The 13,520-nt window shown below is 42.4% G+C and overlaps 1 protein-coding gene across 1 annotated transcript in view; it reads left to right on the top strand.

Moving 5' to 3' along the window:
* LOC144682919 (progesterone receptor-like) overlaps window positions 1–10,595 on the top strand; it is a 372,394-nt gene extending 361,799 nt beyond the window's left edge. Inside the window, exons 8-9 of the mRNA XM_078545813.1 lie at window positions 6,865–7,022; window positions 8,273–10,595. Of these exons, the coding sequence (XP_078401939.1) occupies window positions 6,865–7,022; window positions 8,273–8,428 (314 nt within the window). The 3' untranslated portion in view covers window positions 8,429–10,595. The remainder of the gene's footprint in view (window positions 1–6,864; window positions 7,023–8,272) is intronic.
* Window positions 10,596–13,520: the final 2,925 nt, after the last annotated feature.

Here is a 13,520-nt window from a genome sequence, read left to right as displayed (position 1 = left end):
CAGGAAATTCAGGCCGCTGGTGCCAGTGCTACGGAAGCTTCAAACACAAAAAATATTTCCGGAACCTTCCAGGCACTTCTGGCATGGTCCATACAGTGCGCTATAACTGACCGGACGTTAACGCTCAGGTGCCATGTGTGCACCAGAGGGAGGAAGAGTGGGCCGATCATAACATCAAACAGCCGCTGACACTGATAAGAATGATCTGCCACTTTGGACCGTTAACATTCCCTCTTAGTCACTCCCATGTATTCAGCTGCACAAGGGACCTCCCCATTGGCATTCTTAAAGGGACAATCATCCAACTGAGGTGCTTGTGCCTTACAATTGCTGGTGGAGAGTTATTGGAAGTAAGGTGCTATTGGAGGAATTTTGCAAACCTTTTGGATTTACAAGAGAGTGGTGCTGGGTTTTAACAAAGAGATCAGAGGAGTTGGGGGCCTTTCAGGAGAGAGTCTGCTTCAATAATAAGGACCATAGCTGGAGACAGCAGCATGAATTTGAAATGGAGCACGGACAGCAGAGGCAAGAAGCATTGCGCAGAGGAAGGAAGAAGGCACCTACGACCCCTTCACTCAGAATGAGCTGTCCATGATCATATCCTCAGGCCCACATTTTCGCCCTTGGGTCAGATGCGCAGAGTCGGGAGATTTCCCAGCTCGGCGATCCCGACCTTTAAAAAGGTCCTCTGCAGGTCGGGCTTTCGGTCGGAGGTGGGGGTGGCAGGCTGAAATAGAAGTTGGGGCAAGTGACCTCGGAATAAGTGCAGAGGCTGCCGGGTGTGGAGGCAGGCTGAGTGGAAGGCTCCTCAGGGTAGTTTCCAGCTGCTTCATCAATGACTTTCCTTCTACCATAAGGTCAGAAGTGAGGATATTCATTGATGATTGCACAATGTTCAGCACTGTTCACGATTCCTCAGATACTGAAGCAGTTCATGTCCAAATGCAGCAAGACCTGGATAATATCCAGTCTTGGGCTGACAAGTGGCAAGTAACATTTGTGCCACACAAGTGCTAGCCAATGACCATCTCCAACAAGAGAAAATCTTAACCATCGCTGCTTGACATTCAATGGCATTACCATTGCTGAATCCCCCACTATCAACATCCTGGGGGTTACCATTGACCAGAAATTGAACTGGACTAGGCCTAAAATACTATATCTACAAGAGTAGGTCAGAGACTGGGAATCCTATGGTCAGTAACTCATCTCCTGGCTTCCCAAAGCCTGTCCACCATCTACAAGGCACAAGTCAGGAGTGTGATGGAATACTCTCCGCTTGCCTGAATGAGTGCAGCTCCAACAACACTCAAGAAGCTTGATACTGTCCAGGACAAAGCAGTCTGCTTGATTGGCACCCCATCCACAAACATTCACTCCATCCATCACCAACGCACAGTAGCAGCAGTGTGTACCATCTACAAGATGCCCTGCAGGAACTCACCCAGGCTCCTTCGACAGCACCTTCCAAATCCACGATCGTTACCATCTAGAAGGACAAGGGCAGCAGACACATGGGAGCACCACCACCTAGAAGTTCTCCTCCAAGCCACTCACCATCCTGACTTGGAAATATATCATCTTTCCTTCACTGTCGTTAGGTCAAAATCCTGGAACTCCCTTCCTAACAGCACTGTGGGTGTACCTACACCACAGGGACTGCAGATCTAAAAAGGCAGATCACCACCACTTTCCCAAGGGCAATTAAGGAAGGGCAATAAATGCTGGCCCAGCCAGCGACGCCCACATCCCATGAATGAAAAAAAGCACAGCTGCCAGGTCCTCAGGGCCACACTCCAGGATTGATTTCCCTGGCCACCTACTCCCATTCCCTTCTCAGTGTATACTTTACAGCCCTTCTGGTCCACCGTCCATCTCTCCTTTCCACCATCATCACTAATGCCTTTAGTGCCACATGAGCCCTCTTGCTTGTTGCTCTTTTTCCTTCCAACCACATCTTCCAGAGACAGTAGTATCAGCTTTTGTTGCATGAGTGCAACTCATCTTTAAGGGAGGCAGGCTGCCTTGCAGCTCACCTTTAAGAGGGGCAGGCTGCCTTGCAGCTCACCTTTAAGAGGGGCAGGCTGCCTTTAAGACTTGCATGCAAGCTGAAACTGGTGCCATCTATGTACACTATGGTGCCCCCTGCTGAGTATGCAGCCAGTCAGCAGAACAGGTCGCTCTCAGTTGCATGCTGAAATCATTAGAATGAGATTCATGCTGTGTGACTCAAGAAGACCAGGTAAGGGATGATCACACCTCATGGTCCCCTGGCTTGAAAACAGAAGCTTATGGAATTTCCCTCCCCCTGGAATTTTCTTCCGCAAAAAGCTATTGTGGCTCTTTGACAAAAATGGGTTGATAGATTTTTTGTATTGTAAGGATATTGAAGGATTAAGGCCCAGATTTTTGTGGAGTCGTAGAGACCCCACAGACATTTAAAAATGGCAGGCGGGACCCAGATCTGGATTACTACCCCCATTTCTAACAGGTCCCATTTTTGTAGGTAGAGGAAAGGGGGTGGGATATGACTCACCCATATGGGAAACCTGAACTCAGCTCAGACAGACCCCATTTTCACTGTGGCAGGGGTTTTAACCCGCAGTGTGGGAGTTATAAATTTTTAGAGTAGTCACAAAATTTTCTTTAAGGGCAGATAAGGTTTGTACAACTGTCTAGCTTTCAAGTTATTTAAATCCATAACCCTTTAAAAATTAAGAAAAATAGCCCGTCTTTGTCAGTAAGAGTTGAAAAATACCTGCTCTAGCAGTTAAAATAGCTGTTTGTTGACATTACCTCGAGGGCTATCATTATATCATTCTTAATGGGTGGCTGATTTCTACAGCCTATTATAAATTATTCCAGCAGGGTGTGTTGTCAGTTCACAATTTGATTGATAACTCAAAGAAGTTATGAAAGGATTAATTGTCTTCAATGCGGGGTTATGAATACAACTTTGTTTGTTTTGAGAGATGAGGTATTTGATAGGCTTTTAAAGTTTTGAATAGGCTTTCATGAATGGGAGTTTTTTGTAAAAGTGAAAGCTAAGATATTTAAATTTTTATTTTATGTCACCTGAAGTCAGCCCATGGTGGATTTGGCATGGAGGGTGTAAGGGCAAAGGAGAGGATGGGTGGGGGGCATGGGTTGGCATAGAGGATATGAGTGGGTATGGGAGAGGGTGGGGAGGACATGGGTTGACATGAATGCCACATGGGGAGTGGGTTGGAGGGTGATGGGGTGTGAGGTGTTAGGGATAGAAGGAATAATGTTTAACAAAACAACTGGAACTAAGTTCCAGAGAACCAAGGTGGGACTTTTAAACAGGCCGCCTCAGCACTTAGCACCCCATGTGGCTGCCTCCAATCTGAGTCCAGTGAAGGAGGACTTTGCTCTGGGAATGCAATTGCCAGATGGAGCCATTTGGGACACTTTTTCCCGAGGTGGATGCAGTGACCAAGGAGATTTCTTGCCTCGTGCTAACCAACTCTGGAGCAAAAATCAAGGCCTAAAAATCAAGATGGGTAAATAGAGTTAAGATACAGAAACCATGGACAGAATTTAAGAGAGTGGTTGTGGGGGTTTGGGGTCCGGGAGGGGGTGTTGATAGGGAGCACACTCGGGGGAGGATCTTGGAAGGGGGTGGGGGTCCAATGGGGGAAGCAACTCTTGAGACCTCGCCCACTCCTGTAAAATTGAGGACAGTTTGGGGACAGTGGGAGGATGGCAGGAAGGCCAACCAACAAATTTTACCGACACGTAAAATTCCACCCACATGATCTAATTGAATGGTGAATCAGGCTAGATGGAACGTACACACAAACAAGGAACAGGAGTAAGCCATTCGGCCCCTCGAGCCTGCTCCACCATTTAATAAGATCATGGCTGATCTGATAATAACCTCATGTCTGAATCCTGCCTACCGCACCCCCCCTCCCCCCCCCACCCCCAACCCACCCCCAACCCACCCCCACCCCCGCAACCTAGTGCCTCCCTACTTACCAAGAATCTATCCACCTGTGTCTTAAAATTATTCAAAAACGTTGCTTCCACCACCTTTTCAGGATGAGAGTTCCAAAGACAACCCTCGGAGTGAAAAAATTTCACCTTATCTCCGTTTCAAATTGGCGACCCCTAGTTTAAGAGGAAACATTCTCTCTACATCCACCCTGTCAAGACCACTCAGGATCTTATATGTTTCAATCCTCTTACTCTTCTAAACTTCAGTGGATACAAGCCTAGCCTGTCCAACCTTTCCTCATAAGACAACCCACCCATTCCAGGTATTAGTTTGGTAAACCCTCTCTGAACTGCTTCCAACACATTTACATCCTTCCTTAAATAAGGTGACCAATACTGTACACTATACTCCAGATGTGGTCTCACTAGTGCTCTGTATAACTGAAGCATTACCTTTCTGCTTTTGTATTCAATTCCCCTCACAATAAATGATAACATTCTATTAGCTTTCCTAATTACTTGCTGTACCTGCATACTAGCCTTTTGTGGTTCATGCACTAAGACACCCAGATCCCTCTGCATCTCAGAGCTCTGCAATCTCTCACCATTTAGATAATATGCCTCTCTTTTATTCTTCCTGCCAGCATTGATCCCTGTGGCACACCACTCATAACACCTTGCCAATCTGAATAAGGCCCATTTATGCCTACTCTCTGCTTCCTGTTAGCCAGTCAATCTTCTATCCATGTCAATATGTTACCCCCTATACCATGAGCTTTTATTTTCCACAATAACCTTTGATGTGGCACTTTATCAATGCCTTCCAAAAATCTAAGTACAGTACATCTGTCGGTTCCCCTTTACCACAGCACACATTACTTCCTCAAAGAACTCCAATAAGTTGGTTAAACATGATTTCCCTTTCACAAAAACGATATAGACTCTGCCTGATTCCTTTGAGCTTATCCAATGCCCTGCTTTAGCTTCCTTAATAATAGCTTCTAACATTTTCCCTATGACAGATGTTAAGTTAACTGGCTTGGAGGTTCCTGCCTTCTGTCTCCCTTCTTTTTTGAATAATGGAGTTATACTTGCCATCTTCCAATCTAATGGGGCTTTCCCCGAATCTATGGAGTTTTGGAAAATTAAAACCAATGCATCAACTATCTCACTAGCCACTTCTTTTAACACCCAAGGATGAAGTCCATCGGGACCCGGGCACTTGTCAGCCCACAGGTCCAACAATTTACTCAGTACCACTTCTCTGGTGATTGTAATTTTCCTGAGCTCCTCCCTCCCTTCTATTTCCTGATTTACAGCTGCTTCTGGGATGTTCTTATGCTCTTATTTTTTTTGAGTCATAAATATCTGTGGAAAAAGGATTATTTAAGCACTTTTCAAAAAGGAAGTCCAAACCACAGCCAAAAGATCACACTTAGTACTAAGAATCCCACAAGTAATATACATTTGTTCGGCTACATAATTTGTACCATGTTACATCCCATTCACTAACTTCACTCATTGTTGGTAGTAGAATGCCATCCAGGAATGTATAAAATACCACATTAGTGACTCAGCAGTAAACACAGAAAAGTCCTTCATTTTTGTACATTATTTGTTATATATTTTGTAAATAATGTTAAAAAAACTTTCTTGCTAAAATGTCATTATAGGCTTAATTTTTGGGCCTCATGTTTCGGGAAGACATACTTGCTTACTGCCAATGCCTATCGCAAACTCAGGAATGTGCAGCACATAATTTCCCAACTATTTAATTTAATGGATGGAAAATTGTGCTCAGGGATGCCTGAATTTCCAAAAGATGCTGCTGATGGGTGAGATTTCGTGCTAGAAGTTCTAAATTGGGAAAATGATTCCTTATCAACAGATGGTATTTTATTGAAAGAATGTTCCTTTAACTTTAAGCACTGGGGAAATACATCCCTCAATAACTCAGCAACAAGTAGTAGCTAGAAGTAATAGTTACTGAAAAATCTCATAAATTTGACCCTGGTGGTTCTTGGGAGCATAAAAACACTTGGAAACAATTGTCCTAATGTACCAAAAGGAATGAGCTTACTATCTGTTCAAGATTACTGCAGATTTTGTGTCCAAAAAGCTTAAAGCCAATGTTGAGGACTATTTCAACAAATAACTGCAGATTTTACCAAGGACATGTAATATCAGCTGAATTTTATGAGGCTCCCTGGTCCCTGCCACCCCGCTAAAAACCCAGGGAAGCCTTCCCATGATCCCGATGGCACCCCTGCAACAATTTAATGCTGGGAATAGCATTAATTGCTTTAAGACAGGACTTCCAACTTTATCTTGGGGTAAGGTCCTGCCTTAGACAACTGCCGCCCACCTGATTGGCCGACAGCTCTGTAATTCCCAGCAGTGCCAGGCGCAGTGGCCAGGGCTGGGACTACAGGTATCCCCACCACGCCAAGAAGCCAGACAATTTCAGGGTCGGGGGTCTCAGTGAGGTGAGTTGGGGGGTCAGGTTCAAGAGGCGAGGGGGAGGGTTAAAGGGAGGATAATCTAGCAAGGGTGGGTGCTTCCAATGGGCTCAGAGGCCCCCAAAAGAGGTTGGCCCCTCCACTTGCCCGACAGCAGCTCGCATAGCTCAAGCTACCAGGCTTCCCACATAGCATGGGTCTCCCACTGCCACGGAAAAAATACCATTAATTGACTAATTAAGGGGCTAAGTAGGCTGCTCAATGCCTTCCCTTCCACCCATAACACTTTAGACAGGTCGGGGACGGGAGGTTAGGCCAGGCCGCTGGATTTTATGAGCTCCCCCGCCCCCTACCCCATCTTCAAATCTGCCAGCAGGGAAGCATGAAGTCCAGCCCATCATTTTTATCAGAAAGATTTATGTAGGGACTGGCATTTGTTTTTCAGTTCCCTTGGAAGGCCTCAAGAGCCAATCCTACTTTGAAGAGATGCGGAGAGACTACATTAGAGAGCTAAGTAGAGCCATTAACATGCAGGAGAAAGGTGCACAGAGCAACTCTCAACGTCTTTACCAGCTCACTAAACTCATGGACTCAATGCATGAAGTAGGTGTGGTTATTTAATGAGATGTATTGGAAAGATTCCTTTTACTAGTCTTGATAGTAAGGGTTATTATCATGGTGTCACTAGTCTTGATAGTAAGGGTTATTATCATGGTGTCACTTGTCATATGTTGAATTGATTTATTCATGAACCTTACCAGCTGACCTCAAAAACAAGGCTCCTCTGTCAGCCGATACAACGATCTTTCCACAAGGAGAGGTGCTGGCCACATCAATTGTTATGAATAAAACCAAATTCTCTATTAAGATGTAAATGACATGTCCTTTTTTTTCCACCTCCAAAATTGAGGACGTTGAGTGCTTGCTAGGCTATTGTTCCAAGACCAGCAATCAACTTCTGGTACCTCGGCCATTGCTAATATGTGAGTCTGTAATGTCAGCAGGCTGTTTGACCTCAGGAACATTATAGTCAAGGCCTACCCAGTCCTTGCCTGAGGTCTGTACACCCATCCTTTCATCAGGGGTCACTGGATAGCAGTAAAGAATGTGGGAAGCTCAAATAATTTTCCCTTCTCTCATCCAGTAGCACTGAGGCCACTGTAGCCCTCTTAGTACTACGCTGACTAAGATCAACAAGTTCCACATCGATTGAAGATTGAATGGTTGACTTTCTTGCTCTAAGTGGTTCAGTTCTTCATTTGCTTTGTCATTTTGCATATGGGATGAAGCGTGCTATGCCAAAATATTTTTTCTTTAAAGATTAATTATAATTTCCCACATAATTTATGCCATGTAAGTTAAAGGGTGGGTGGGCTAAATTGTTCCACCTTTTTATATGTTCTGTCTGTACACATGTATGTGGGTTTCACTCACTCCTTATTTCCCTATTGTTCACTTTAATGATGCAGTGGCAGCCTGAAAGCATGGGCATTGTGCAGAACTCTCTCTTCAGTGACAATGTTAACCTTCATTCCTTATTGAAAGAAATAAGATCAGAACTAACTGTTGCTCGTTGTCAGTGAGCAAATGCTTAACAGGTTCAAGTGACTTTTCCTTTGTTCATTATTATAGTGGAGGTTTAAAATAAAGGATTGATGTTTGCAGCTAAATTGTGGGCAGGGGATTGTCATCAGAATATGTTAAGTGTTTGGCATGAACATCACCAAGAGAATTTCTGTCTGTAATCTGTTTATGTCAACTGGTGTGTGATATAAACCATTCAGAATGTTGAAAGCTTGACAGGTAAAGAAAACACAGTCAGAATTGGTAATCCCATTGTCTCTTTCCAATAGCTCGTCAAGAAATTACATCAATTCTGCTTGAATACTTTTGTTCAGTCCCAGGCACTCAGTGTGGAATTTCCAGAGATGATGTCAGAGATTATTACTACACAGTTACCCAAGATCCTGGCTGGGCTGGTGAAGCCACTGCTCTTTCACAAGAAATGAGTAAATTTCTCTCTTTGTTGTGCCTGGCTGCGTTGATTCACAGGCAGCATTTTTTTGCATTTTGCAAGTTGACAGCTTGATTCTATTTTTGTGACCATGACAGTACCGCGAATGAAGATTGTTTTCAAATTTATTACAGAAGATTTAGCAATGCTGTTTGGCATACAGTTATAGTGGAAGTCCATTGCCATAGCTGCAGTATATGTTTTATAAGCAATGAAATGTGAATTTAGTCTTGTTGTTTAATGTGTAACTTCCGGATCAAAATGATTTTGTATCTTTTGGTACTTTCTGGTATTTTGTAACTTTCAAGTTATGTAAAGTTTCTGCATCTGCTATAATATTAAATGGAAATGCTTATGCTCTTCAGTTTGAAAGCTGCATAACCCCTAAAATTTCTTTATTCATCATACTTCATGTGCCATAAATGATACCAGCCTTTTTATGTAGTTATTTAAGTGAATCTTGTGACCATCCTTTACAATGTCCAATCAGAAAACCTCCTCTGTTCTTGTTTGCTTTTTCTTCTGCCACAGCTATCAGTTATATTGGGTCTGTTGTATTGGGTGCTACTTCAGAGAAGGTATACTTTGCAAAGATGTCTGTGTCACAAGTTTTTTGTTTAATGTAAGATATTCAGTGTTTATGTAGTTTGGGAACTTGTAGGTCACCTCGACATTTTAAAATCTGCATTGACTATAAGAAACCTTTATCTGGCCTCAACAGTCACACTTGATTCTCATTCAAATAAGGGTGAACAACATGCAATTTTGCAAAAGTGATAAGGGAGATCAAGTAAACAGAGACTCTGACGTGCTTCAAGCCAAGGTGGATGCATTTAAATTTCTGCATATTAATAGCTGCAAACGTAAGGCATTTGCATTGATATCAGCTCCCATGTTTGTAAATCCCAGATTGGAGTTTTCAGTGGGGTCTCTGTAACTCAATGTGGTGGCACTGTGTTCTCCTAAACGCTTTTCCCTTTTAAATCAAATTAATTAGGTTAAATTGGTTGATCTTGCTCCCACAAAAGGCAACTGACTTCTAGAATAGCAAAAATTACATTTCCTTAGAGTTTCCTTACAAGCCATTCTCCCCTGTTGTCTTTGTCTGATAATTACCATTAATGCCCCCTCTTAGACCAAAAACCAATTAGTGCATCCATTGAAACAAACTAAAAATCTAGATAACACGGTGCTGTTGTGGTACTCACATTCTGAAAAATTTAACAGCACATTGTAATGTGGAAAACATGAAATCTGTATAATTCCAAGTGAAAATGATTTCAATTGTGGTTCCAGGAATTGAGCTCACTGCATGCTATGACATGTGTCCTGAGCTCCTTCTAGACACTGCTTTATAAGAGGTTGAAACTGACCTCGATTGTGGCTACAAAGCTATGATTGGGCATATAAACAAGTAAACGAGTGCACAATTGTAGGCTGCATGTGCATACTTAGAAACAGGATACGATGTAAAAGGCCCATTGCTTTTTGACGACCAAGCAACTGACATTATAGAGGATGTAGTGCCAGATTTCTCTCAGCAGGAATGCAATCCAGCCCCATGAATACACCCACCTTATCCGACAACATGGTGGCTATTTTCAGGAAGCAGGATGCCACCACATCAAGTGACAATAGGCACCCCTTGAATTTCCCATGTTCTGGCAGGGCCTTCTCAATGAGGGGCTTAATTTCAGTTCAATTTAGTTATGTTGTATAGACCAAATTTTTCATGTAGATGTCTCAAAAAAGAAATCAATGGTTAACTATATTTAATGAATGAGGTTTGGGAAATTGGATCTTGACTTCTTCCCATGTCCTCTGTAAGAACTAAATATACAGGACAGAAAATTTGTATTATTGATTCAATCTTCAAAGGCAGCCAAGTTAAAGAGTACCACAGAGTAACATTCAGAGCAATTGAGGGGAAATGTTACTAACTCTATCAAAATAGTGTTAAATCAGACAACTATTCCCCTGATTTACCTCTTATTTCTCTAGACATCTGCTCTCTCTCTTACTATGTGGTCCCTTCAGCATACAAAGAGAGTCACCTGGGGCAGAACCTGCAGGGGTGGGCAGGAGCAGGCTCAAACCAGACCGGCGCCCCCGATGGGGTCCACGCTGCCATTTTATCTGAGCAGGCCAATTAAGGCCCACCCAGCGTGATGAGCACCCTGAAGCGCTGAGCGTTCCCTTTGCTGGTGGGGGGGTTCCCTGAGTCAGGGCCTGCACAGAGGTGCCTCAGGGAGATTAGTTTAAGTTTTAAAAAGCTAAATAAAGAAAAGAAAAAATTTTAAGACATGTCTCCTCATGTGAGTGTCACATCAGCTGGGACATGTCAATGAATTTTTTTTAAAAATTTTATTCAATTTATAAACCCTCCATGAAACCTCATCCTGCTCGTGGATCCAAAGCTCAGTTTTTCTAGAAGTGGCATCTTGCCATCTAATTACGTCATCTTCCCACATATATCCCTTATTGACCTACAGCTGTCATTGATCTCTCTATACATTGGAAGAGTGCTGCTTTTATTTCTCATCTTGGCTCATTAAGTCAATATTTCAAGCAGTTAAACAACTCGGCCTAATTTGGCATGTGATTTTCCATCAATATATTAAAATCCTGTTTATGAAACACATAAACATAGTTTCAAGAGCAGGGAGATATTAGTTTGGCAGAGCTGTAGTCAATCCTGCTCGTGGATGAGGTTCCATGAAAAATGCGACGGCCGCCTGGGCTCTTCACCTGCCTGCCAACCTTAAAGTTGGATCTCTTCACCTGCACACCAACCTTAAAGTTGGATCTCTTCACCTGCACGCCAACCTTAAAGTTGGATGGGCAGCTCAGTTTATTGGTTTAATTCATTTTTAAGTGGTCTTAATAGGCCTTTGACAGTTCAGCGGGCACGCAGCCGAGTCAGATGCGTGCCCACTGAACTGAAAATCTAAATGACGTGTGGTGACGTCAGGACGCACGCCCGACGTCACCGCGCGTCACTTTAAGCTTCTCCAAGCGGGCCGCGCCCCCACTCGCCGAGCCGAAAATTCTGGCCCTGGTGTATTTCCAACAGATTAAACAGATACGCTGCTGCTGGTCACTCTTCTCCAGAGAACATATGGATAATATCTAACTATTATGTATAGCATAAACTTCACTTGAAAATAAACATTTCCCTCTTGCTGAGGCTGTAAATTCTTACAGTAATAAAGCTTAAAGTGTATTTGTTGAGTCACATCTCCTATTTGTCTTGTTCGGCTGAGGTGCTCATACCTGAATGACCTTGTTGTCAGCCACCCTTCCTTGCAATTTATAATAAAGCCCCAGGTTATAAGATCATGTTTAATAAGACTGTACTGGTCTTTCATATTAAAGTTCCAAGGAAATATCAGGGTGTAAGGAGCTCCTTTAGAAATCATAGAAAAGGTTTCCTTCAAGCTAAGCTTTTAAGATTCACTTGATCTGATTCCCTTTATAAAGCAACATTAAACAGAGCCATATTTACATGTCAGGCCAAGGTTCAAGTCTCTGCTAACTCTGGACTGAATTGCCGCATTTTAGTTGGAGAGGTAGTAGGGATGCTACAGTCGGCCTTTCCGCTCCTGAGGTAGGCAAAAGAAATATGACAGGATTGCTGCTGTTGGATTGTCATTTGGTGGTCCTTCCTTTGAAATGCCCATGCATGGAAATTGGATGAGTACAGGATTGCTTTGACTGTATTGCCCTTTGCCACTCCCTCGAGTTTAAAACCCACACCCACAGTCAAGGCTCAAGAATAATTACTTGGGCGAAATAGCAAAGGACAAGAGGGTAGCCAGTGCCCATAGAACTGTGCTCTTGCAGGGAATCAATGCTAATGAGAAATAACAGTTATGGGCAAACAAGTGAAAATTGGCAACAAAAACACAAATTATAATGCTTATAATCCTTATTCTGATGTTCTGAATTAAAATACATGTGCTCCCATGGTGACATCTGCACAACTTCTGCAAGCAAATTGAAAAATCAATGATACCTCCACATTTAAAATGATAAAACTCATTTTCTCAAGAGAGGTTTTTCAGATTACAGGCTTTCATGAAGAGAAATGCTTATATTGTTCCAAATCTCTAAGGCTTGTTCCCTTGATGGTGGCACATAAATTCTATGATATTTAAGACCAGAAAGCTGCCACTAACAGAATTGGTTCAAATTTTATAATTTCAAATATCTTTTAGTATAGTTCTGTAATCCCATTTTTCAAAGATGTGGATGTAATCTTTTAAAGTTTCTTGATCAAGAAGTGCTTAGTAAACAAACAAAAAGCCTAAAAATCCAATTATCCAAAGCTCAGTTTTTCTAGAAGTGGCATCTTGCCATCTAATTATGTCATCTTCCCACATGTATCCTTTATTGACCTACAGCTGTCATTGATCTCTCTATACATTGGAAGAGTGCTGCTTTTATTTCTCATCTTGGCTCATTAAGTCAATATTTCAAGCAGTTAAACAACTCGGCCTAATTTGGCATGTGATTTTCCATCAATATATTAAAATCCTGTTTATGAAACACATAAACATAGCTTCAAGAGCAGGGAGATATGAGTTCGGCAGAGCTGTAGTCAACCCTGCTCTTACCAGAGCTTCTCCCTCTTCCGTGCATTTACAGTTAACAATTTTTTTTGGCATAGTAAGAAACATTATTCAAATAAAGTTATAATCCACATACCATATTATGGTCCTCTTCCACCACAGACTGATTTGTTGGAAGGCTGTTAGGAAATAGAGGGGGACACCATCACTATTGACTTTTTTAGGGCATGCTATCTGGATTTCCAGGCTCAGTGCTAATCTGCTCATATATTGTCATATTTTATCACGTCCAGATGCTCAGAAGTTTTGACATGCCTACTATTTCATCTATTAAGTTTCAATGATTTTTAATTTTTTCTCATTCTCAGGCTTTTGAATTTATTAATGCACTTTCAAACGTTTCTAAAATACTACTGTAATAACCTTTTTATGAGCTATAGTTTCTGCTTCAGCATGGCACATGGAATAGAGTTTTCTAACCCGTTCTTATTTATTGGAGCTAAACAGTATAGTTTC

Source organism: Cetorhinus maximus, chromosome 7, assembly GCF_964194155.1.
Source record: "Cetorhinus maximus chromosome 7, sCetMax3.hap1.1, whole genome shotgun sequence".
NCBI lineage: Eukaryota > Metazoa > Chordata > Chondrichthyes > Lamniformes > Cetorhinidae > Cetorhinus > Cetorhinus maximus.
The sequence above is the reverse complement of the archived record's forward strand: the minus strand, read 5'-3'. Positions and strand labels throughout refer to the sequence as shown.